The 27,136-nt window shown below is 35.1% G+C and overlaps 1 protein-coding gene across 4 annotated transcripts in view; it reads left to right on the top strand.

The window, feature by feature from the left end:
* The window catches only part of CTNNA2 (catenin alpha 2), a gene marked incomplete at both ends in the record, with an annotated part of 953,627 nt that overhangs the window by 903,719 nt on the left and 22,772 nt on the right, over nt 1-27,136 (top strand). For 2 of the 4 annotated variants that reach the window (XM_084235604.1, XM_084235603.1), the window contains 3 exons: nt 7,571-7,676; nt 11,127-11,261; nt 21,674-21,817. In XM_084235604.1, coding sequence (XP_084091730.1) covers nt 7,571-7,676; nt 11,127-11,261; nt 21,674-21,817 — 385 coding nt within the window. The remainder of the gene's footprint in view (nt 1-7,570; nt 7,677-11,126; nt 11,262-21,673; nt 21,818-27,136) is intronic. The other 2 variants (XM_084235605.1, XM_084235606.1) reach the window with 2 other exon arrangements.

Raw genomic sequence — 27,136 nt, 5'->3', positions numbered from 1 at the left:
TACTTCTTTTCAAAGAGAAAACTTTTTTGAGCCTTTCTTTGTGGCCTCACCTAAGTTCATGGCATTTGACAATATATCCACACATTATTAGTCCTCTTGCTTTTAACACTTCAAGGAAGAATGATTTTAGTTCTGTACCTTTAATGGCTACTGTGTATTATTTCCTCTTATTTAAAGAAAAAGATATAGCTGATTAGGAATTAAAACTTGACTACCCTTCTCAAATTGTATGTTTAAAGGGCATTTGGATACAAAATATACCCTTACACTTATTATCTTGTTATTTTCTCCTTATCAGAAACGAATTCATTAATTTGATTCAGTACTATCAATGATATCCTTTCCATTATTATTAAAATTGGAGGGGTTCTGCCTCATTATTTGTATAATAACTTCTTCATGGAAGATAAAGCTGATTATGCCTCGTGTCTCTTACTGCTCTGGTCTTGACTTCCATCTCATGGGCAACAGCAGAAGCGCTCTTCTGCATAGGGTGAATCCACGCTTCAAATGTCATTTTCAGAAAGAAATAATTTTTATCAGTCTTGTGTCTCAAAAGCAAAAGGTGTGCAGATTACACCATCTCAAGAGAGAAACCCAACTTTAATTCTATAGCAAAGGAGCAAAGGTCTTTTAAGATCAACTGTTAGTTTTAAACTGATAAAAACTTTGGGGTGCAATCAACTGCAAAGTACTGAGCATTAGAATAAAAATAAATCAGATAATCACCTGATTATTGCCTGAGTTCAGACACTCAGATATTTTTCCACTTGTTTTTTATCTCCAGTTGTTATCTGTCCATGGTCAGTCTTGTCACTAACGGGCAACCATCCAGCTGACATTGCACCAAAACTTTCATTAGATCCTCTTTTCATAGAATAGCAAAAGCAGCAAGGCTACTAGATTCAACATTAGAAAACCAATTTGTGACTTGATGCTCTGTCTAAGCCCTCTGCTTCTTGCTTTAGGGCCCAATTCACTTTAATCAGAGGACTGTGACTCATTTAGACCTATGCCGTATAACACAGTGGACACTAAACACATGTAGTATTTAAGTGTGTATGTGTAATTTATATATGTGTATATATATCTATAATATCTGCCATTTTAAGCATTTTAAAACACACAGTTTTATGATATTAGGTAGATTTACATGGCTGTGCAACCCTTACCACCATCTTCTAGAATTGATTGTTTTTGGTAGTATTTACATCTTAAGTACTGACATCTTAACATCCAGTATTCCAATACATGTGCATGGAAGGGCTTTCCCTTTTTTGTATCTTTAATTTCAGGAACATTTTGTAGTTTTCAGTATATATGTCTTTTGTCTCCTTGTTTAGATTCCCTTTAATGCTATTGTGATACTGTTTTCTTTATTTTGCCTTCAGATAGATCTTTGTTAGTGGATAGAAATACAACTGACCTTTTGTCTGTTGGATTTATAGCCTGGAACTTTCCTGAATTCATTTAACAGATTCTTTTGTAGGATTTTTAGAGTTTCCTACATATATGATCATGATGTCTGTGAACAAAGGTCATATTTCCTTTTACATTTCAAATTGGAAGCTTTTCATTTCCTTTTCTTACTTAATTACTCTGGCTAACACTTCTTCAGTACTATGTTAATTAGAAGTGGCAACCTCGTTATGACCTTAGAGGAAAAGTGTTCAATCTTTCATCATTGTGTCTGTTAGCTCTAGGCTTTTACATTTTATTCAAGGTGAAATAAAATTGGAAAATTTACTATTTCTTTAAAGCTAAAATGGATTTATCATAGGACTTGGTAATTTTACTCTTGGGTATTTGTTCAAAAGAAATGAAAAGTTAAATCCACCCCCACACCTGCATATAAATATTTAGACTATTTTTTAATAATAAACTTAAAGCTAGATGGAAGCAACCCAAATGTTCTTCACTTACGTAAATAAACTGTAGTACATCTAAACCATAGAATGCTGCTCAGCAATAAATAGATGCAACAACTGAGATTACACTCAAGGAAATTATGCTGAGTGAAAAATACCTGTCGCAGATGGTGCGTACTGTGATTTTATTTAGATAACATTCTTGAAAAATTTTATAAAGATGGAGACTATATTAGCAATTATCTCTCTAGATCATCTAGGGGTTACTCCCCACAGAGATGTGGCAAATGGTAAAAGGAATATGAGAGAGCTTTGTATTGGTAGTACAGTACTGTGCTCAATTGTGGTAGTTACATGGTAGTTACATGGTGCTGTACATGTGATAAAATAGCCTGTAACTCACATGCACACCAGTGCATTCACAACTTAAAATCTGAATAATAAAGATTTTACCAGTACCAATTTCCTGTTTTTTTTTTTTTTCATTCTATAATTATACAAGATATTAACATGGGGGGGAAACTGATTGGAAGGTGCATACAAAATCTGAGTTGAGCATATTTCCTTTTAAAGATACTGGTTATTACCCAATACTGACAGCCCAGTTGATCGTAAGGGCAGTCACAGAGCCTGGCACATCACAGAAGGAAATGAGTAACTTTGAATGCCCTCATTACCTAAAATAGCACAAGTACCTTTTCTATCCCCCCTTCTCTTCTCTTCATGTGGTGATAGTGGGTCATGTCACTCACTATGTAGTCAAGTAAATCTGGTTGTTGTAACCTCAGAAATCTCTTTCAATCCATGAACTACTGTATATATTCAGAAATTTTCAGGTGATTGAAATGATTTTTTTTATAGTTCATTCTCTTGATGCAATTAGGGTGCAAATGACTTTACATCTTAGTACTTCATATACTTTTGAATAACGAGACACTTTTTGGTAGTCAAATATGTGCCTTGTGTTATTTTTCCAGGTTATTATGCTTTTTATTTTTATATTATAAATTAATACATTGACTCATGCAGAATTTTAAAATGAATACATAATTTAAATATAAAATATGGAAGAAAGGATTAACCTGTTTTTTAAATTTTTATTTATTTATGTATACAAGAACTGGTGTGTAGGCCAGAGGTATGGGGGGGAGTGAGAGGATTCACCAGAAACAGAGTGGGGAGCAGAACAGGAGGATCTACTGAAATACACTGCTAAGGGGAGCAGCAGGAAAGACAGAAGTGGTCTTCTGGGCATGTGGGTTAGCTGCCTGGCCAGGAATCAAACTCATGTTGCAGTGACTGGCGCTGAAACTTTAACCCCTGTACCACTAGGGAGCCCCAAAAGGATTAACTTTTCATTAAATGCTCCAGGAACAATTGGTTACTGCTATAGGGAAAAAGGTTTTTTCTTAATTTATGCACAAAAATGAACTGCAGGTGCATTTTAATAATTAAATACAAAAGGGAAAGTTTAAAAGTTTAGAATGTTAGAATATTGTTCTGATCTTAGAGTAAGGATGGACCTTTTCCCCAAGTTTTATTGAGACCTAAATAACATATTGTGTAAGTTTACGTTACATAGTATATTGATTTGATGCACGTATATATTGTAAAATGATTATCACCAAGGAAAATCTTAAATACCTGAGTAACACAATCTCTAGTAGAAATAATTGATATATTTGACCACAACAAATTAGAAATTTATAATGAAAAAAATAATAAAAATAAGCAGACAGGCGAAGACTGGAAGAGGTAACGTGCAGCATAAATAACAAAATATTGGAATCCAAAATATTTAAAGATGTTAAACAGCTTAGAAAAGAGGTCAAGAGAAAACTATGCATAAGACTTGAATAGACAACTTTAAAAAAGGATATAGAAATAATAATTATAAAAACACTTGACTTCTTTCGTCATGCAAATGAAAAAAAAAGTTAAATTCACAGAAAAATAAGTCAATCATTACTCACACTTAAAACATGAAATATAGGGGCCTCCCTCATGTTGCAGGGGTTAAAGTCTCAATGCTATCAAGCTATTGACAGCCATTGTGGCATGAGTTCCATCCCTGGCCAGGCAGCTAACCCACATATAGTGCAGCAGACCTCTCCTGTCTCACTCCCTGGTCACCTCAGCAGTGTATTTCAGTGGATCCGCCTGTTCTGCTCCCCACTCTGTCTCTGGTGAATCTTCTCACCCCTTGAACCTCTGGCCTACACCCCAGTTCTTGTATGCATAAATAAATAAATAAATCCTTTAAAAATAAAATATGAAATACAGTATACTTGCCAAAAGTCACAAAAAATAAATATATAACTTAAAATTTATTGGAAAATTATCCTTGCAGCCATTTTCCAACCCCAGAAGAAACCCTGTATTGCTCTTGCAGTTCACAATACCCTTCCTCTCAAGTGAGTGTAGCTATCACCCTCCTTTACGGCAGAGGTACGATTTTCTTGAGGGGGAAAAGTAACCCTCACTTAAGTAGCATTTGCTGATATCCATGGAATAGATATTCCTGTCATAGAAGATTTCAAGTTTCTAACATTTTGACTGACTTACTGAATTCTTGAAAATTAAGAATCTACTCTTGTGAGCTTTTACAGATATGCTCTAGCACTCAAATACTATTTCCTTCACTTCCATACTTTTTCTTCATTTTCTTCCTTTTAAGGAATGATTTTACTACCTAAATATACAGACTTAAAAATTTGCTTTAGCTGCCTCTGATGAATATCAATATAGTCATCAAAGAGAGTCGTTATTATATTACTGAATGAAATCATCTTTGAAGATTTTCTTCCTTTTGTATTTTATTTACACTTGATCTTAGCCAAAAGGCCGAGAAGCGATTTGTATTTTATTTAAAAGTATAAATGAGATTGAGATAATTCTTTAAAGGTTTAGTAATTTCCTCTGAGAAACTACCTTGAGTTACTGGTTTTTTGACCAGTTTTCCCGCTGACAGCCTTATTTATTTCTTCTTTGGAAACCAGACTCTGGATTTTTCCAAATTTCCTTTCTGGTTTTCCTTAATAAATTATATTTTCCTAGAAAGCTATTTCATCTAAGTTCTCAAATTTACTTACATGAATTTGAAGAAAGTTGTGTTACATTTGTGATTTTCTGTTTTCTAAGGCTGTTTCACTCTTACATTTTTGAATATTTGTTTTCTCCTACATTAGCGGAAATTTATGCATGTTTTATATATTAAGTTTGTTTTATTTTGGGGGAAGCCACTTATAGGCTTATTTTTCCAGTGTTTTACTACTTTCTCATTAATCTTTTTGTAATCTTATTAGTGGCTTCCTACATTTTCCTGAATTCTTGAGTCAGATACTTAAATATTGTTTTCATTAATTTCTGTATATTTTAATGTATGCAATTAGTCTTTCTCTGAGATCACTACTTTAGCTATTTTCATACAAATAAAACATACATGCATTAGGGTACCACACTATGATTCAGGACATAGAGGTCTAGTACTAATTCTTTCTATCACTCTTACTGTGTTATCTCTTGGACATATCACTTAGACTTCCTTCTTGGATCACAGTATCCTCAACTGGAAAATAAGGAAACATTTGATAATCTCAAAACTTCTACTTTGCTCTCCAGTTTCATTTCATAAAACGCATCCCTATCACCAGCTTGCAACTCCCTAGACTGTGAATTGAGTCTATACTGTAGACTTTCACATTCATTATTAGTGAACATTCAGTATTAGTGAGCTCTCAACTCTAAATAAGAACTTTTTTAGCAATAATATGCTAATGACTCTATGAACTATAGTCTCTGGTGTAATCAACAAGATGTGTGTTTCTCATCACTCACTGGTGACAGGATGGGAGCTTGAAACTCAAGTAAAATCAGGTCTATGTAGATTTTTTTTTCTTTTCTCATTTAGCACATTTTGTCAAAAGCACTAACTTCTACTGTTAGAAGTATCAGGTAAAGTTTCATGAGGAAACATTTTCCTTAATCACTGCAAAGGCTTGAAGTAAACAAAAATATATGATTGTTAGTAACAAAAACCAAGCAGAGTACTGCTCTTTGTGAATAGAATACAATGAATGGATTAAGATGAATGAAAAAAGTAACAACAAATATTGAATGAGTAAAACTGCAAGTAAGAGGTTTTATAAGTGTAGAAGTTAGAGAAGTTTATAATATGCAAACATTATCAATCTACATATTTTGCATCAAAATATTCCTTAAAAATCAAATCAAAAAATAAGGAGAATGTATTTAGAGATAATCAAAAAAATGTCAGGTAATGTGGCCAGCTTATCGGAGAATATTTAACTGTTGCATATTACACAAAATTCACATGTGAAAGCTCTGTCCATAGTTAAAAATCTAACAAGCAACTGATAAAATGTATTTTATGGAAGAGTTAATATTACCACAGCAAAATGAAATCTTAATGCTTTTAATTTCCCTGTGTGTATGTTTATGCATTGACATGAACCCAATATGTTTTAGTTTTAGCTACTAATGTAGAAAAATGCCAGAGGGAATTTAGGGAGGAGGCAGAACAAAATCCTTTCATTTACATTTATTTTCTGAAGCCATTTTGTCTTCCATTTTATAAAATGTTATTATGTAACAATGGCAATCATTGCCCACTCTATATAACCCTACGCATTCTAAATAAATCACTTCTGAGTAGTTTTTCTCCACATCTCACCACATTTCTAACTATAGGAATGTAATTTCGTAGCCTTAAAAAATACATTGATTTTTTAGATGCACATAAGGAGAACAGGATAAGTAGCAATGCTAAAAAAAAAAAAAGGATAAATGTATTTAATCTGTTTTATTTATCTCTCAAGGAAGGCGATACCACATGTTGTGTTTTGTTTAAAGATATGTGATACAGGCATCAGTTTGCTTTTTTTATGATAAATGTTTGAATGATATATAATATTAAACATTCCACTCATTGAAAACCAATGTGAGAGTATTGGGGTGATGGTTTGGAAGACTATAGATATTCACTCTCATTGGTAAGTGTGTTCCTTTGTAAGTCAGCACTCGACACGTGCAGGGCAACAAGATAAGCAACAGATTGTTGAAATTCAGGCTAACAGTTCCCAATTATGTACAAGAAACACTTGTTTCTCAAAGTGCCAAAGTGGATATGTAAATATAATTAATGTAGTAATAGTACTGAACATAGTGTGAAAAAGAATACATATGCATTTATTTTGGCTAAACTCTGCTTTTTACAAAATAAAGTCTGATTTAAATTTAGGATTTAGCACCTAAATTTCATGGCTTAAATTTTATGACCTGTATAGTCTTAGATGAGTTAATTGATCATGGTTTGTCCACTTTTCTCTTCCCTAAAATGGGAATGATGATCCCTATTTGTTAGAGTTGTTATGAAGACAAATGAGGTAGTGTGTGTAATAGCATCAGATATATGGTAAGCATTTATATATTAAACTCCATTGACATGTGGAGATTTTTTAAAATGTTTTACATTTAAGAAAATAGTAATTAAAGTAAGAATTAATTGTAAGTATGTAAATCAAAATAGAAGAAACTAATGTCTAAAAAAGGAATAGACATAACTATTGTTATAGAAGTGGACTATTGAAATGGAAATTGACATCCTGGAGAAACAATACAGTAGGTTTGTCTGTTTCTTGTCATGAAGTGGATTTCTAATTATGTTGCATATGTTGTTTCAGAGGCAAAGGCCCCTTGAAAAATACATCTGATGTCATTAATGCTGCCAAGAAAATTGCCGAAGCAGGTTCTAGAATGGACAAATTAGCTCGTGCTGTGGCTGATCAGGTAACAGAAGAGGGAAAACCAAGCATGTGTTGTTGAGTGGAATCACTAATTAGGGTTATATTATGTATTTTGTGTGCTTTATACAATTTCTCTGAAAAATGAATTGTAACATTTTACAAGTCAACCTCTAACTGCTGAGACTGAGCTGAAAAGATAGGTTCAGTTCAGGAGGACTCCTGATATCTCTAACCAAAATTCTTGAGAAAGAAAAATACCCACTCCTGAGGAGAAATAACCCTCAAAGAGGGATGGATTATCCTGGCTATCTTCACTTAAAACGTCAATTACACTGCATAAGAGGGGGAAAAAAGATAACTCTATCCTTTATTTTTAATACTAATCTCACTGTCAAGATGTTCTTCATAATTCACAGTAATTTAATCTCCGGCATAAATGGGATAAATTCACAAAATCAAAAACCTCCAGATTTCAACTTTATTTTCATCCAGATTCAAAGGTATTAGCAATGAATACAATTTTTCAGAGTATCTTTTGTGCTTTCAAACCAAAATGAGATAAAGGGTAAAATATTTCTCAATCTCAACTTCAATGTTTGAGGTTTTTTTTTTTTTTAACTTTTCATTTTACTTGAATTGTAACTCTGAAATCCTATTATAAATATGTCTTGTTTCAATAATGTTCCATTTCTAATAAGGGTACTTTAGGCAGTAGACTTTTCCAGATAACTGATTCTTATCCCTGGAAACAACAGTAGTTTGCAGTTTGAACCACTTTTTTTTTTTTTTTTTTTAAGCATAATGGAGGTGGCATTTATTTGTTTTAGAGGTACATACAATAGGATTTTTTTTTTCTGAAATAAACTTTTTTTGAAATAACATTATTTACATTATTGTTTGTGTTTTGGAAGTTAGGATTACCCCCTCTTCCCTTACCCCTTTTCAGGGGTGACCATTGAGCTCCCACTACCAAAGCACCCATAATTTGGACCTTTTTAAAGGAAAATGTTATGCAATATAAAATAAGATTCTGAAATAAGAAATATAAACTATATGGAAACAAGATTATGAACATGAATTTACCTATTAAACTACCATACACTAATGCTATCTGGAGACACTGGAAAGTACAATCCTGCTTCCTCCTCTGTAAGTGACTGGTCTCTTGTGATTTATAAGTCCCTTGTCATTTACCTCAGTCATATAATATTAGACTGTTCTAAATACTTGCTATGCTGTCTTCACCATCCCAGATCTAGAATCCCTGAAGTTAGTACTAAAGTTATTCATCTTCTAAAAGCTGGTAGAAAAACATGATTAAACTGTTAGCATTACATTTATAAAAAGACAATGTATTGTCTCTTTCCACTATAGGTATGTACATAAAACATGTAACACACATGTATATGGAAGAGACAAGAACCTTTTTTTCTTGCTTTTGAGACTTTGAGAAGCAATAAAATTAATTCTTACATATTAACATAATTTTTAAGAACCCCAAATTTGTAGGGGTTGACCAAACCCCTACAAGTTATTAAGTTGCTAATTTCAGGTCAATATGAGCTTTCAGACTTCCTGCAGTTTGCAGCTTATATTATGCTCCTTTCTATAGAGTTTAGTATGTATCCCAGGAACTGAGAAGAGTGAAGAGACAACAAACTTGTTTGAAAATATGCATGCTCACATTTGGGCAAACAAAAAATGCACCAACCAAGAAAGAATGCTACAATTCATTTCTGCAAATACTGAAGGGAGTTGGGATGAATGGGAGTCTCAGGGTGGCTCTCAGAAGAGTTTTGTTAGGAAGACCTACTTCCTAGGCATTGAGTGGAGTGTGGATGACTTTTCCATTATACTCTGAAATGGCTAAAATATTTCTCAATATGTTTAGGAGTCTTGAATTCAACATTTTAACTTTTTTAAATTGGGATTCTTGTTATTGATTTTGCATTTTCATCCCTAATTTCCAACAATTAGGAAACATGAAAAATAATTCAAAACAGTTTTGGTATCTGGAAAACATACCACATAGATATTTTAGGATTTTAAATATATTTTGAGATTAAATGACAGAATATTTAAATGCTATTCAATGATGACTTTAAACAGATAAACGCTAAACATGACCCTGTCTTGTGGCATTCTTGCTGGTTTATAGCTGTGAAGCAACTTGTAACTTTTGCTAGTGTTTTGTCAGAATGGGACATTTCTTTCTCAAAATATGCAAATATTTTATGGTAGAGGAGTTCTTTTTCCTGGCTCATCATGCCTTCATTTTGTTTCAAATGCTTCAGCTTAAATAATAGAATGAGCATTACCAAGGAGTGGATTGGTAGCCTTTATTTGCCTGGAAATATTTTTTATGAAGATTTGAGATATGCATGCAATATAAACTTTTTACGCACTGTTGCATTTTTAATTACTGTTCCATGGAGATAGAGCTTCCAGTTTAATTTGCTGCAAGGTATTTGTATCAGAAGGCTGCCAGCTCTCTAGGGAGATATCATTTTAAAGTTAATTCCTTTCAGTATATGGGTCTCTGGAGGAGAATAAATATTACAGTATTTAGTACTTGTAGAAAGCTAAAAACAGTCTCTATGGGGTTCTTTCTTGATAAATACAGTTGGTGGGGAAAAAAAAACACACTAGTAAGTGTTATGTATAAAAGAGACCCCTTTGTCATGTATTAAATAAATGGTTGTGTCAAAGTCACTTCACAATATTAATGAAAGAATTTCCTCTTGAGTTTAAAGGAAACTTAGCTTGTATATTTCCCTCATATTCTTATTCTAAGCTAAAATACTGAGCCATATGTAGTTATTTTTTGCAATATTTAATTGAGGACCTGGTGATTATATACCCTTTACAAGTGCCAGATTGAGCCAGAACAATGGAATGTCCTGAAGAATCTCAAGCTGATCATTTGATAGCAATAGAAATACATTCCAATTACTGAATAGCCATTGGCACTGAAACATCAGGAATACTTTAGGGAGCTCTAAGTGTCTGTGGAAGTATTTGGCTAAGCTCAGTATGGATTTGATGGGCATCTACCCACTTCAATTACAAAGAGAACACAAAACCCCAGTGATAGTTGTCTCTGGTATCCCTTTTGAAGACCTCTTGTTTCTTTTGGGAGTTTATGTCCATTAGTTCAAATTAATACTACTCAACTCTATTTCTTACAGTGTCCTGATTCTTTTCAGTCTCTTGTTTATAGGAGGCTTATCATGTTAAAATCTCAATAAATATGAAAATTCAAAATGTGTTACAGACTTTCTTTAGTTAATGGTGCATTTCTTAGAAAACCAAATGAAGTAATTACCACCTCCCACCCCCGTAAAACTCCCCCAACCAATAGAATTGAAACTTTACCCTATGCTTTGGCATAGAGATTGCCTTACAGAGAAATTTCCATCCACAGTTTTCTAGAGCAAGTATTAGAAACTGAAAAGTATTTACTAATTGAGATAGCTTTTTTAATATTTTACAGTGTCCTGACTCAGCATGTAAGCAGGATTTATTAGCCTACCTTCAACGAATTGCCTTGTATTGCCATCAGCTTAATATCTGCAGCAAGGTGAAGGCAGAAGTACAGAATCTGGGAGGAGAGCTCATTGTGTCAGGGGTAAGCCGGGACTTGGGTTTCACAATTAGAGCTTACACTATTGTACTTCCAAGGCAAGCATTCTTGGCAACAGTACTGCTAAAAACACCAAACTACAGTGATTCATAGGGAGTTTTTTTTTTTTAAATAAATGTTATCACCATTATTCCAGACCTTACAATAACTCACAAAGAGCAATTTGATTTTCCAATTACCCTGTGTTTATACTAGCCTTGTAAAATCTCCATTCTTCACAAGAAAACTAATTTCATAGTCTGGAAACTCATTGCCAAGCTCTGACTATTATAATTATTCGGGGCTTTTGTATGTTTACTCATTGTGAGTCTCCTTCCCTTTGTTAGCCCTAGTAATTTTCATTCTCTGTTCAGGAACTAGCCTCTCTATGTATGGACTGTGTTCACATGTTAGAGTGATGAAAACAATAGGAACTCATTCATCAGGTTCCAATGCATACTAGGTAATCAGTAACACATGAAGTCAGAAAAAGTTTGAATTTAATTATAGGTGGATGTGCTGTTGCCAAAAACTAACATAGTTGTCAAAACTAACAATTAATATAATCTTTGCCCAGTCACTCCAGTGTTTCCTCTCTCATGAAAATAAAAGTATCTGGTCCATTTTCATCAAAATCAATGAATATTTAGAGGAACCACAATTTCTTGGCAAGATTTCCAAATGTATGTGTTGAGGTTCTTCACCTTGGCTTCTTCTCCTCCCTCAGTCCCTTTCTTTCAACACAGGTGTCATTTTTTGTAAACTATTTGCACATTCTGAAGTGTGGCTCAGCCACCTTTAGTTCTTTTCCCAGTAACCATGATGCTGCCATTTAATAATGTGGCATTACCATGACTATAACATTATCAACATGGTGAATGCCTTGGGAAAATCAGCCTGGTCAAGAAGCTCAATTCTTCCCCCAACCCATTTTCAGAAATTCAGCAGTTTGACCAGTTGGTAAAAAATTGTGGGGAAATCATTCTTGGCCCCAAAGGTTTAAGTTTCTATATTGCTTGACTTGCAGAAAACATAGCTGGGAAAAGAGCTGATCTGGCTTGCATGGAGATGCCATCTGAGAAGCCTGTTCCATGCAGTCCCACCTAGAGCCAGATAAGTTGGCTATTTTGTGCCTTTTCCCAAAGCACAGTCACCTCTTTGCATTTCCAAAGCGATCCTGCTTCAACATTCTTCAACTCAGAGCAATCTGTCTTGCAATGTGTCCTTTCTGCCGAGTTGGTAAATGACCGAGATTCTCTCTGCCTAGAAGTGATCAAAACATTGCATCTCCCTTGCTTCTTTTCTTATCTTCAGCCTCAGTGGAATAGTTCCCCATACCATTCAGCTTTCATGTTCATCTGTATATAGCACCTGTGGAATTGAGTGCTTTTTGTTTAGCTTGCCTTGTGTGCTTTCATTTGTTACTTTCCAAATCTTATTTACGTGGATGCGCAAAGCATCTTTGTGGATCTCAGACTCCACAACATCATCTGGGCTATATTTTACTGGCAGAGTTGTTCTTCATCATCCTCTCAGAACCCATTGTTCGTCACTGCCACCAGAGCTTCATTTCCATTGTCTTTTTCTCATTTAGATGTAGTCCAAACCATCACTGGCTTTATCACTTGCATTGTTGGCATTTGCAGAGGTGTTTGAGACTGAGAACACCATCAAGAAGCCTGTTTCCTTCTTTGAGTCTTATTGACAAAATTCATAAATCCTCATATGGGAGAAGGCTTCTTTTAGAAGAATGTTATACAACTTTATAATAATTCTGAGTCAAATGCATTATAAAGGTTGGCTGTATATTGCTCGGTTTGGGGCCTGCTCTTGGCCTCCATATGATTTTTTTCTAAGCTTGATTTCTGTTTGGTGCCACACCTGCATCTGTAGTCTGCTGTCTTTGCCACTTCTGCCTCCATCTTACTCTTCATCCACCTTCACTGATGATGAATGGGGAAAAAAAATGTTTTTCAAAATAGCCACATATGGCTGCTTTCAGAGTTCTGAAAGAGTCAAGAATGTGAGACCCCATAAACACAAACTTTCAATGATTTTGCCAAGAAAGTGCACCCATACTTGGGGCCCCAAGAATCCTGTTGTCTGTCATGAAAACTTGCTGTATTTTTTAGAAGTAACTTAGTGTGCAATCAAATAAGAAAAAAAATATATATTAGAATCTTTCTTTCTTTTTGCCTATGTATTTATGTATGTACACCAGATTCAAAACTGTGGCTTCTTCTCTGAAATATACCAAAACTCCCAGAAGGTTTGTTTGTTAGAAGTTAAAGTTTCTACTAAAACAGAAATGATTTGGATTGATTGCTTTCATTTTGCCAAGAAAATAATGGTTTGGATTTCAGAACTAGAGCCATGTTTTTATAGTCTTGTACTAACACGATGAACACATGTTAAATAAAATGTACATGTGCACAGTATATGCCATGCCAGCATGTATATGTTTCATGTGACTCTATGTGTACAAACTGGAAAAGACATCATCTGTCATATCTGCCTTTGACTTGAGAAGTGGAGCAGAAGATCTCAGTAGGTTATGAGGGTTAGTAGGTATAATAGATCCTTGTGAGCCATGATGGAATTAGACAGACACAGCAGCCAGGAAGTATGTCAGCATGTGCTATCTAAGAAGCACCTTAAGTTTTATGTTGGCAAGCAAATTTTTATAGTCATTGGCTTAGACTTCTTGCAACAGTCAAATGTGCCATTCTATTAATTCTTGAAGTAGAAGCTACATTTGTAAGCCAATTCAACTCAACCTGGTGACAGAGGTGAAAATGGGAAAGAGAATGAGTTTAGAAACTAATAGTGATAGAAATGTAATAGCGAAAGTAGAGGAAATGAAAGTATAGAAATTAAACAAATGGTTAGACTATTAACTAACTTTACTTAATTCAGTGTTTATTTAATCTCTCAAACCAGTTTACATGGTTTTTGGAAAAAGGAATATTGCAAGAAAAGAGGGAAAGGAGAAAGAGGGATGAAAGAAGAAAACAAATGAGAGAGATAATTAACCACAGCATATCATAAGAAAGTTTAGCACAGGACTAATATCCATCAGGCAGTATAGCTTTATATTGGAAGAATCATGGGAAGAAAGTTGAGCTAATTTTTGTTCACATAATGTAAATATATATTTAATACAAATAAGTTCCAATGCCATGATATGGAAATTATATTTGATTGTCATGTTTTTAATTAATTTTTATTTACTAGGTTTCAGAGGATTTTATCGGCACTTTTAAATTTAAAAACAGATGTGCATGTGGATCTGCAGAGATAAAACCATACCATAACTTTTGGTTATCTTTAGCTACCCAAAGATTTACACATGGTTCATTATCCAAATAAGATTAGAAACAATAAGGTAGAATTTTAGAATGCAGAATGCTAACATCAAGCATTCTGAAAATAACTGAATTTTTTTTTAAAAAAACCTTAGGTGGTAATTTTTTAAATATAATGGGAGCCCCATTAGAACAATGAAGTCAGGACAGAAAGGCAGTAACTCTTCTCTGAACAGGAATGTAATGTTCGGGTCAGAGATGGAGGGACGCTGATGTAACTTACAGCTGAGCCCTACAAATTTTCATAGACTTTATTGCACATATATGCCATTTTTCATACTAACAAAGTATAGGAACAGAGTTTGGAGGTGAGGAATGTTAGTTCTCTAATTCCTCAGACTGATTGAATGGAACACTGACCTATTTGTGAGAGATTGAGTAACTTGCCCTAATGTGCACTTTTGTTCTTTGCCATTTAAATCTCTCCTTTCCACATTTGAATCCCTCTCATTTGGGTTATTGAGAAAAATCTGACAAGGTGAGCAAGTATAATTTACAGCACTAGTCAGATTTGAATTGGTAAAAGAAAATTGGAATATGGACCAATTATAGCTATACTTATTGTGTGTTTTACATCATTAAAAAACAGGATACAAACTCACCAGGAATACTCATGGTAATAAATAAGACATTCATAAAAATATTAGAAACTAATAATATCCAAAGCAGTCCTACCTGACTTTGGAATAAAATCCCAGTGTCAAAGATACATTTATATAATCAAAGTTCCATATATGTACACACACTCCAGACACACTTGATCTGACATGAATATCATTATCCCCCTAATAAGTAGCAATCAAAAACTAAGGTAATGCTTGAAAAATATGATCTATATGATCCAATATAATTTAGGGAAAATCAATGTAAAATGTGGGACCTATTTGTACAATTATATATATATATATATACACACACACACACACACACACACACATACACACACATATGTCTGTGTGTGTGTGTATATATATATGCAGAAATTTTGGTTTGTTGAGATTAGAATTATATTTTATTTGGAAAGTTCCATAGTCCCTCTGTAAAAAACAGTGCAGCATCTTGTAATGGGATGAAACAGTTACAGAAAGAAGCATTGTTCCTAGTCGTGTATACCTGTACTTTAAGCAAAGCTTTTTGGGGAAAAGTCTTTTTTATATTCTATCTATTGTCAATTCTTGATTATCTCCACTGATGAAAGTATAGTGTAATGGAAAAAAAATCTAAATTACTTGCTATTTGAATTTGGGTTTGGAATACATTTCTGTGCATCATTTGATACAAAAAGGTATGTCTTCAATGAATTCATGGCAATTCCATAGAAATTTCAGAGTATTTGGGTTTAAAGGACTTTGCGCTAGGGAGAGTAAGCAACTTCAGACAGACAGAAATAGTAAAAAAACAAACAAACAAACAAAAACCTAGGATTACAAACTAAGATGGATAGTGCAGATACTTTGAAACAGAAAGAACATTAAATAGGTATTTATCATTTGCAGAATGGCAGTTCTTTGTACATTCTTTGCTGCTAAGATGGATTGTTGCATAGTTCAATCTCCCAAAAGCCAATAACCCTAATTTGATGATAATAGATAATAGAACATACAAAATACATACATAACTAAATAGAACTCTATATACCCCATGTGAATCCTGATTCCTGCATAGTCTCCCTTAGCTAACCTTCTTGTCAGTGTATATATTGTTACTGATTTTTGTACAACCCAAATTATTCAAACCTTCAGAGAGAAATAACCCTTAATTGTTTATTTCCATGCTAATTCATTCTCCATTACAAAAGTGACTGTAAACAAACTCAGGCTATCATTTTTGGAAAAAAAATGGGAAATTAATTGGAATTTTTATAAATATATCTATGGGTGTCAGGCATCATGGGAAGCTTTGTATTTATCACACCACACCTGTGGACCGTCTCCTTGAAAGCACATAGTTTTGCACAAAGGAGGCTGATAGACTGCTCTGTTGCAAGAAATAGCTCCTCAGTTATATACTCTGTGGTGGTGACCCTAAACTTTAAATTTACAATATGATCAGTTCTATTCATTGAAAATAATTAGTTATTCACTGATGAAATGAAAGCAGTTGGTTAACATATGGAATTGTTTTATGAATATGAAAAGACTTTAGTCTAATGCTTTCATTATAAAATAAGAAAACTGACTTTATTGTGACAATGCTGAGACCTAAACCCAACCAGTAACTCTTTTTTCTTTAACTAGACACATAGATTGATCTGCATTGGATTGATTTGATGGCATCACCTGAATTTGTGGACTCAATTTCTATTTTTGTTTGAGAGCATTATTGCATTTAAGAGCAGAAGAGTTAATATCTCTAACTTACTAGTATTAATGCCACTACTTATCATTTAATCAATAAAAACTTTGCGTTTTAGAAGTTATCCAAGATTTTAAGGTCTCTAAAAGTAAGAGTGCAAATAGTCACACCTTAATTATTAATAATTAAGTTATTAAGTTCAGTTAATAGTCTGGGGAATATTTGATAGCCAATCAATAACTTTTTGTGAAAACTTGGACATTTAGAAATATAGGAGGTAACTTGATAAGGGGCAATGATTGCTTATTTTTTTTTATACACATGGAACAAAGTAAACCTATTTAAATCTACTTAAATAGGTTTAAGTTTTCCCATGACATATATTCTAATCTTGAGATATTGTCTATGTGATAATTGTTTGATGCATTTTAAGATGTTCTTTATTACTATGTTTTAAATAATTAATGTCTGTAGTAGTGTCTCAGAAGCTCTCTGCCCCCAATTTCAACTAGTTCTGGATATGAAAGAGCAAATCCAGTTGTTGCCTCTATTGAACCAAATAATTAGAGGAAGTCAAAGCATTGAATGAATACTTTACTTCAAAACAGTATCTGTAGTTTAGTCCTACTTTCTTATTTTTCTTGAATTTGTCCACTGTCATCAAGAAATACTTTATTTTGAATTGGTTACCTAAACCCATTCTTACTATTTCTTTTGTTCCTACTTGGGCATATCCCGATATTGAAAGCAGATGAAGAAAACATTAAAATGTGAACAAGTTGATAGAATAAAATGTAATTTTTTTTTTCAAAAAGAAGATAAGCTTCAAAACCATAAACTAAATATTAGCTGAGAATTTCAGGATTAATTTTGTACAATTTTACCTATCTCTGATGCCCCAAAATGAAGGAGAATCCATAGTAAAACTGAACTATGATTTTTTTTTATTCTGTACTGAATTTGATAAAATTTTACAGTATTTTTCTTAAAAAAATTGTTTACATACATTGTCTTTATTTCTTGTTCACATAAGGATATTTTCTGATTCATTGAATCCAACGTTACTGTTGCATTCCAACTATGGAAAAGGCAGAGTTCTAGATATTGGCTGGATGAGGGCAAAATCCTTTATCTCTATTAGCAAACAATTTCAATGGATAAAGGGTAATTTTTCCTGTCCACTGTGATTTTATTAGGTTATGCAGTTTCTTAATTTTTTTTTTTGCAGTTTCTCAGCTTTCTGTTTTAGCATTCTCAACTAGAATAGTGGGGTGTCTGTTGATGGTTATCTGTGTACACACTGTTTTTCTTGATTTACTACATTCTAGAAATAATTGTGTTCACCTTAACTATTGTCTACATTCTGTCCCTGCAGATTTTGTCAAATGCTTTCTACAGACTAATTTAAATGATTTATAAAATCTGGCTTTGATACAGTCCTTAGAAGAGAATTATGTGCTTTATTATGGCCCATGTGTCTTACAAATAGGAAAGGCTTCTGGATGGGCTCTGTGAACTGTTCTTAGTTCAGATTACCTTTTATTACTTCAGAACATATTGCCTTACTCTATCTTGACAAGTCATTTTCTTCTGGTCAATACATTTATTTTAAATATTCCATCCTAATCCTGATTTCTTAAAGGCAGGCTTTCTTAATTTAGACTTTAATCTTTTCTTTAATCATTAATACTACATCTTACTGCTTTTCTCTGAATACCTTCATAGTGCAGAGGCCTTATAGATAATAACTGGAACTTGGTCTAGATTGTCTGTCAGATCTGCACAACCTGTCTCTTCCACTTGTTTTCTTTTTGCAAATTTGTTTTACAACTGAGACAGAACATCCTGGAGAAATTCCAGTTAGCCTCATCTTCTAGGAATCATGTACTCTTTTAAGCCTGTGGTTCCTATTTATGTGTGACACATCCTAAACCCATCTAAAAGCATGATCTCTTTTATCTTGGAACTCAAAATTCAAATATGTTGCTGTCAATACTAGTGAAATTATCTTCTGCTGAGATATTTATCTTCAATATCATTTTGGTCAAATTACTTGCCAACTACTGATAATATCTTCCATGATGAGTTAGTTATTCTGTATATACATCCATGTATTATTCTTTTGGACTATACAAACTATTCCACCTAACTTTTCTTGACCCTTGTACTAAGAAGTTAGAAAATAATACTTTAATAAACAAAAAAACTGAAACCAGCCCCATATCTTTCTGATCAGAATAAAATTATAATCATTACTTCAATAATGGGATCTCTTGACCAATATCTTGTAATCACTCCCAGTATCTTGCAATCACTCCCAATATCTTGCAATCACTCCATAACTTCTCTTGAAGGACTAATGCATCCATTTATGAGACACTGTGGGAAGCACACATCAAATCCATAATTGCAGTAAGACTTATTTTCATTAATGATGTCAAGAGACTTGATCCTAAGAAGAGTTGGAAATTATCTGACTTTGGCATTTCATCCTGTGTCAAAGAAAGTTATATTTTAACTAATACCATAAGTGAAGACAACATTAAAAACAATCATATTAAATTCACCTAAAAAGTCAGCACAGTTCAGCACTTTGCATCCTTTTGATGCAGCCTAGTTTTGCATTGGGTTCCTGAAGTTGTGCTCCATTTCCAAAGACACATTAATAGAAAAATTATAAGAAATACCAACTGATTATAATGTAAGTCCAATTTTTTTTTTCTTTCAGTATTTAATGAGTCTAACTCCATTTTCATTTTAGTATCTTAATGTTGGCAGACGTTTCTGTTGTTGGGTAGTAAAAATCTTAAGGTGTTTATTGGAAGAATGGACAATTGCATATTAATCTTAATGACTTACATTTTGTATGAGTTGACAGTTTCTAATACATAGTAATCATTTCTGAAATCTAGAAGTTATGGTTATTGAATGGCACATTCCCCATGATGGAAAAATCAGGAGATGCCTATTTTCCAAAACCAAATGGGATTGTTATAGAACATAAAGAAACAAGGATAAGCCAACTAGTCAATGACCCAATATGTACAAATTCAAAGCAAATAAGACTTCATGAAGGCACTGTGAAATTTCACACCCACACAAAAATCTGTTGAATGTAGAATTGAACTTATAACTAGAATTACTGAAAACTGGATAAAATGGCAAGGAAAACATGCAGATTATTGCTTTCTCTGATAAGAATGCCAACTGTTTGAAAACTAATCATTTTCTCATGCTATATATTTTTCTGTTCTATTGTCTTTAATTCCCTTAAAGACTTCTTAAAAATGTCTTTAACAGTTATTTTGAAGTAAAAGATGGAAGTAACTTTGCCAAATTTAGTACCATCTGTCTTTCAAGTGCTCCCTAATTGGTTGATTTTGCTTAATTTTAAATTGTGATTATTTAAAATAATCACTAAAATAATCATATATGAACTGAACAGGAGTCGAACTAGAACTATATTGACTTAAAGTATATAAAAAAATCCCAAATAGGGAATTTTATTTATGTAAATACAGAAACAGACACTGGGTTTCACCCTTAAGCTATTATTGCAAGCTTTACTTTTATTAAAATATTTGCTGTAGAAAAAGAAACTTTCACTTTTCATATGTTCCACTGGGCAAGTAAAGGTCTGCATTCATGTGGATGGTTTCACAACCTGCCTGCTTTTCAATATCACCCTATCTTTTGCTTAGTTATAATACCCGAGTAACAACTTTGAGTAGTACATTTTTTCTTGTAAACTTCCTTTTGAAAAAAGAATCTAAGGCTGTCCATATTATTTTCCTCTCTTGCCTGATTTCCCACAAGAATTGGACTTAGTGATTAAACAAAACTATAGCTGTCTGACTACAGCAGAACTGCATGTAACAAAAATGTTCAGTCAATTATCATCACTGGGTCAGTTAAGCTTGACCTCTGAGAGTGGCAGGACAAGCGACCTGATGATTGTAAGCTATCTTGCCATTTGACTTTTACTTCAGTGCGATGGTTTCTACCTACCATGTATATATTTGGTACACACAAACTTGGTCAAGACTGTCAGCAATAATTTTATGTCAAAGATAAAACTGTAAGAGTTAGGAATTCTGAGGTAAAATAGGCATTGGTTATTGGCTTATCTTTTTAATTGTGCCTGTCACACAATCCCACCCTTGGGTGCAAAAAAGGAAGAATGAAAAGAGTTGCAGTTCTAGCAACAATGAATGCATTAGTGTTCTTCAGCGAGCTCACTGAAAGAGGTAAGTATCCCTTTAGTATCATGTACTGGCTGGATGTGCAGAGGCAGAAGAGTTAACAAAGGTCACACAGCAGGGCAATGGAACTTTTGAGAAAGACATCTGATATCCCCACATTTGTACTGTTCCAGGCTTTAAGAGCTGCGGCCCTTGCTTTCTCTCTTGGTGAACTTTCTGCTTTAAGTAGGGGAGATTCATCCCCTTTGAACCCCACTACAATTGTCCTTATAATGCCTGACAAGGCAGGATGCTTCTTCATCCTCCTTCTTGGGGATGTTCCATTTATCTGCTCAGGAGAGCCAATGAGGAATCCAAATGGCTGGGCTGCTTAATTTCACTGAGGCCTACCCATTCATATCTCCTTCAGCACCTAATTCCTTCATATGCCTCTTTCTCCCAATTACCCATTCCCTCTTCCAAATCCCTAATCCCTTCCCAATAGGCTACGTTTTTTTTTTTTTTTTTCTCTTGCTCTCTCTCTCACTCTCTCTTTTCTGTATCTCTCGGAAATCAGACAGGAGTTCAGAGCACTTTCACTACCTTTTATGAGGTAGATTGTGATGTCATAGATGGGGGCAGGGCTAGTCAACTTTCTACCCACCTCCCAACCTGTGCTGAGGGAGCTCCGATCGGGAGTGGAAGCAGTGATTCCTCCATGGTGAGTAACTTTGATTTCTAATCTAATCTCTTGTTGTGAACATTAATTCTGAAAGCAGGGGTGGTGGTGGTGTTTCAAGGAAGTAAAGATGTGCCCATTCGAGTCATCTTTATTATTAATCAACTTTGGGTAAAAGATCTACTTATTTATTCTTCATGTGGGAATTTCACAGCTCAGATATACTCTTCAAGCATGATCTAAACTTGAGAAGTGAACATGATATTTTCATTCCTTTATTCCTCAGTCTTTCTTCCCATTGGGACTGAAAGTCATTGCAAATGTGGAATGAATCCATTCTGTAGTCCTTTGGTAACTTCTCTACAAAAGGCTAGTTAGGAAAATATATTCTTTTTCATTTGAAAGATCTCATGATCCGAGAATATCCTTATTGATATTTGTCTAGAGAATGAGTAAGCACTTTTAAAATTTCAGGGTAAAATTGTGAAAAAACTGATGAAAAGGATTATGGACAAAACATGGTTTTGAGGTAAACAAACAACTGATAATCTTCTAATGAAAAGACTTAACAATATTCATTTAAGTACAAAGATTCACTGGTGTTGCAAGATCAAAGATGCAGCCATCTCAAGAAGACTCAACCAAATTTGCTACCTTTGTGTTGTTGCATGCTATAACACTGATTCCATTTTGTAGGATTTTTTTTTTTTTTTGGTAGCTCAGAGCAGTGAAAAGCTGCTTTTCTTTGTTTCATTTGGGTTTCTATTATTACTGATTAATTCTTTTATATGCCTTGGTATTTAGAAAGAAAAGATCAACTGGAATGAGCATTTTTCTCCACTTTCCTTGTTCTCTCCTGGGTACCTATTAAAACTGTCAAGATGTGAGCTTTTATGTAAAAGGGCAAAGGAAGTTCATGGAGGTAGTTAAATCTTTAACAGATGTCGAAGCATCAGGGTGGGTGTTTTTAAAAGGGATTGACACTAGAATGTGAGACTTTGTTTTCATGGGGTGGGATGCAAGTGTCTTGATTTGGATCATGGGTATTATAAATGTGTTAAGAGGGTATCATTCATATTTTCAAAGTATACATCCCTAGTTAACTATGTGTGTGGATAATTTGTGTTGGCGAATTGGGAACATCTTAAAAGGAGGAGACTTTTCTCTTTAATAGGTTTTGTGTTCTATGTTGATCCACTTCTCCCCTCCCCCAAAGTTATGTACCCTAACAGCTCAAAGCTGTTTCTTTTTGTTTTCTGGGGCAGGCTAAAGTGAAACTTCTAAATTCATTTTCTTCACCTAAGCTTCCTAACCTGATAAAATGACTGTAACGATAGCATTTTCAGACCCAATAGGGGAAAAAAAGAGCTGTAACGGGTCAATAGGAAGATTTAAGTGCTAATCACCTGCAGTGAACTTAGTATCACAATGTGAGTAACAGCATCAGAGTCTTGGATGATGAGTGATCCCTTTCAAGTCTCTGGCCTACTATCCACTGAAGTTCTGCCCCCGGAAGCATTTAGTGTCAGAAAAATCTGATGTCTAATCATAGCTCAAGTTTTTAATTTCTTTTATCAACCCCCTCATACAGCTGCCAGGTAAGAAATGCTCATATTTTACAAACCTTTGGAACACAGTCATCTTTAAACTTCGTGAGTTAAGAACAGTTGTGTTGTGCGCTTGTGCAAACTCAGAGAGTCTCATGGAATGCATTGTGCATGCACTTGTTTTTTCTCATGTGCATGTCTCATTAACGGTGGTGTACAGTGCTTCTTATCCATTTCGTATGTATTAAATTATAATTTGAAAATACATACATATATTGTGCTCTAAAGGAAACAGTGAAGTGTAAAGAGTTGCCTTAATCTAGGTTCTGAACTTTGGTGCACTAGTTGTATAACTATCACTGACTAATGGTAACTTGGTGAATTATTTACCTCTTGGGACTCAGTTTCCTCATCGTAATATGATAGATCATGGAAAAAGCACCCCTGTTCTAAAATTTTATTGTTTTATATTTTTGATGAAATGGTTTGTGGGAAAAAATGATAGCTTATGTAGGAGATGTTCAGTTAATCAAACATGAAAAAAAATTTCCATTCCTAAGTAGGTTTTAAGATGTATATGATGTAGAGCTATTTGGTTAATGGTAGATAAGGGGCTGGTCATATATATTTTTTTAATGGATATTTTGTTAACCTGCTAAGTCTTCTGGATGCATGATACCTGAAAAACAGAGGCCATAATACTTAGCTATGTGTTGGTTTAAAAGATTGACTTGTTGGGGAGCACCGCCGTCGGGACCGGGGGCCTGTGCCAGGGCGCCCCTGTCGTCCCTCGGGTTCACCTATGCAGTGGTCCCCAGGGGCCTTCATGCGGGCGGTCCGGTCCAGCCCACGCCCTGGAGGCCCCACCTGCCGTCCACGCAAGGCCGCTGGGGCGGGTGCCCAGACCAAACCAACCAAAAAAAGTGTTTCTGGGAAAAAAAGAAATATCACATTGTATCTTTAAATCGTGTCCACACTCGTCTCCAGGCCCTGCCACAGAAAGAAGGCGTTCCTGGCTGTGTGGGCGTTCCTGGCTGTGCACGCTAGTAGGCAACCCCGAGACGGGAGCCGCGGTGCATATTAGCACCTGCTGGCATCGGTTATGAGCCACGCTGACTGGACACTTGAGGCCCATTGAGTGCAGGCTCCCAATGAGCAGATAACAGACTGCATTGTTTACCCGCCACTGCCCTCTCAGGACATGAGCTACACCTGCGGATGCTGAGTTTATGAGGCGTTTACATTACCTCACCAATGCCAAAGCCGACGCGCTCCCTCCAGAGAGTACTAGTAGCGTTAAAACCAGGTAGTGCGAAGGGCTTCCCCAGTGGCCTAGCGGGTTAAGACTCGGCGCTACAGCGTCTACCACTGCTGCTACGGCCTGAGTTCGATACCCGGCCTAGGGGGCCAGCCCACGCATAGGTGCAGTTGGGCCTCTCCTCTTTGCCCACTGCTTCCCCCTTAGTGCTGCAAAAGTAATGGTTACTCTTCCTGTGTGTCTCCTCCCCTGCCCCCCACCTCTCGTCTGTCTCCCCCCCCCCCATTCCCTCCTCCCTAAAACAGGAATCCAACAACATAAAATATGTAGACCAGGTCTAAGAAATGTGTTGGCAACATCAGTTTAGTTGAGAGAAATAGAAAACTAAGGGGAGCTCGTCAACGTGGAAACAAGGCAAGAACTCACAGCTAAGGTGGAGATGGAGCCAGTGTTTCATTTAAACCAATGTTTTCTGCTGATTAAAAATACACACAAACCTACGCTTACAATGCACTAGAATCTTTTAATTTTTATTTCTTGATACACTTTATTTTCATGTAAGTGCCCCCTTTAGCAGGAATCTCATGTACTAGCTTTTTTTTGTGCTAACATTTAAATCCAGATGTATTCCATATATTGGTGCTGATAAAATGGAATATAGCAGCTTCCATATGGTGGAAACTACCAAGTACGGTCCCTTCTTATCCTCTGTGACAGGGGATGGCATTAGATAGTTCTAGGCAGAACTTCGGAGCTATCCCCCAGTCTGTTTCCACTAGTGTGCAGTCTCTTTATCTGCCTGGCAGTGAAAGTCGAGCCCTCTTGAAAAGGAAACAAAAACCCACCGCTCTGAATTCCATATATTGCATTTCTGTACTTTTTGATTCACGTAAATGTTGGGATGTGTGTAAAAAAAAATAAAAGATGATTGACTTGTTTACCTCAATTTTTGTGTGTTATAATTTAGGATTAAAAAGCAATATGAGTTAGGTAATGGAGCTAGGTCTTGTTGGGTTCTAAAATTCAAAATTAATGAAGTATTAAGTAATTCCCCTGTGTTTGGAAGCTTTGATGTAGGGAATTGGTGGTTACTGAGTGATGTGCTAAAGGGAGAAAAGACCTGTAAAATCAGACTTCTGCCCTTGAGGAATATGTAATTGCTTTGAGAAATTAGACAATGCCAAGTCTCAAATTAGAGGCAATAGTAGTAAGTATCAAACAGCTAGGAGATACCACTGTGGTCCAGGGCATGGATTGCATTGGGGAGAAGCTGAGCATTCAACTCATTTTGCCAGAGTGGTTTTGATTTGTGTTGTAATTAGCAGGGTAGGGAAACACTTCAGGTGAGCAAGACCATAGAATTGTACATGTTGCAGAGAATATCTTCTCTTTTTGTATCAAAACCAAAAAGTGGGGCCTTCCCTGGTGGCGCAACGGATGAGCGCTGGGCTGCGAGGCTGCCCGCAGCCTCTGCAGCACCGGTTCGTTCCCCAGCCGCCAGCAAGGGTCCCACAAAAAAAAAAGTCATTGCTTATACAATCCCATTCTTTTCCTGAGCCCCATCAGCCTTACTCATATTTCCTACATTGTAATGTAGGCTTATCTTTTTAGAATAGCTGAGGTGGCTACGAGTGAGTGAAGTATAAGCATACATGAAGCCATTTTTCTCAGTCTTGTGAAAGTTCACATGATCACTCCTCAGGAGAGAAATAAGTACAAGGAAGGAATGAGGGTCATGAGAGTCTCGCTGAGATATTCTAGTGTTGAGGTGGAAAGGGAGTCTCTCTTAGGAGGTCTCATTGACAGTCTTGAAATGTTGGATGGCATGGGAATGCCCATAAGCTATGTGAATTCATGTAAGTAGGATGATTTTCTGAAGCAAACAGACGTGTCTTTGTTTTGCTGAGCAAGAATTAGATTCTTTGCTCTCAAACAGCCAATGTTAAGATTTAAATACTATGTAACACTGAACCTGACTATGCCAGTCTCCTTCCCAGATATGCTTTGGACGATGTTGATTTGGACATGATTTACTGCCATTGACAAAAAAATGCTTCTGTTTGAAAGCCTCCCTGTTGCTATAGATTCATAGATGATTTACTGTATATATTTCACATCACTTAGAGGGCTGTCTTTTGTATTTCTTGTCATCCAAGCCCCTTCCACATTAGTATTTTGGCCATTTCTATCACCTATTCCAGATAACTAGATTTAGTTCAGTCAGTAAAATGCCTCTTAATTTCCTATCATGACAAAAATTTATATTGAGTATATTATCTCAGGAAAATCACTTTAAAAAGCTAAGCTTGTCTATGTAAGAATGATGAAGTCATATGATCAAAAGTCAGTTTTATAAAATAAGGGATGGTCTCCTAGAACCAATTTTCCCCGCCCCCAAAGTTACAGAGTGCTATATAAAATTTTGTGCAAAAGTTATTATAGATTATAACTTCCATTAATAATCAAATTATGGTTGTCTCAGATAAGTAAAACAATGACTAAGATGGCAGCAATTGTCCCCTTCCTCATGTGTCGCTAGAGTGTATTTTACAGAGA

This window comes from Talpa europaea (genome assembly GCF_964194135.1).
Source record: "Talpa europaea genome assembly, chromosome: 6".
Classification (NCBI taxonomy): Eukaryota; Metazoa; Chordata; class Mammalia; order Eulipotyphla; family Talpidae; genus Talpa; species Talpa europaea.
The sequence above is the reverse complement of the archived record's forward strand: the minus strand, read 5'-3'. Positions and strand labels throughout refer to the sequence as shown.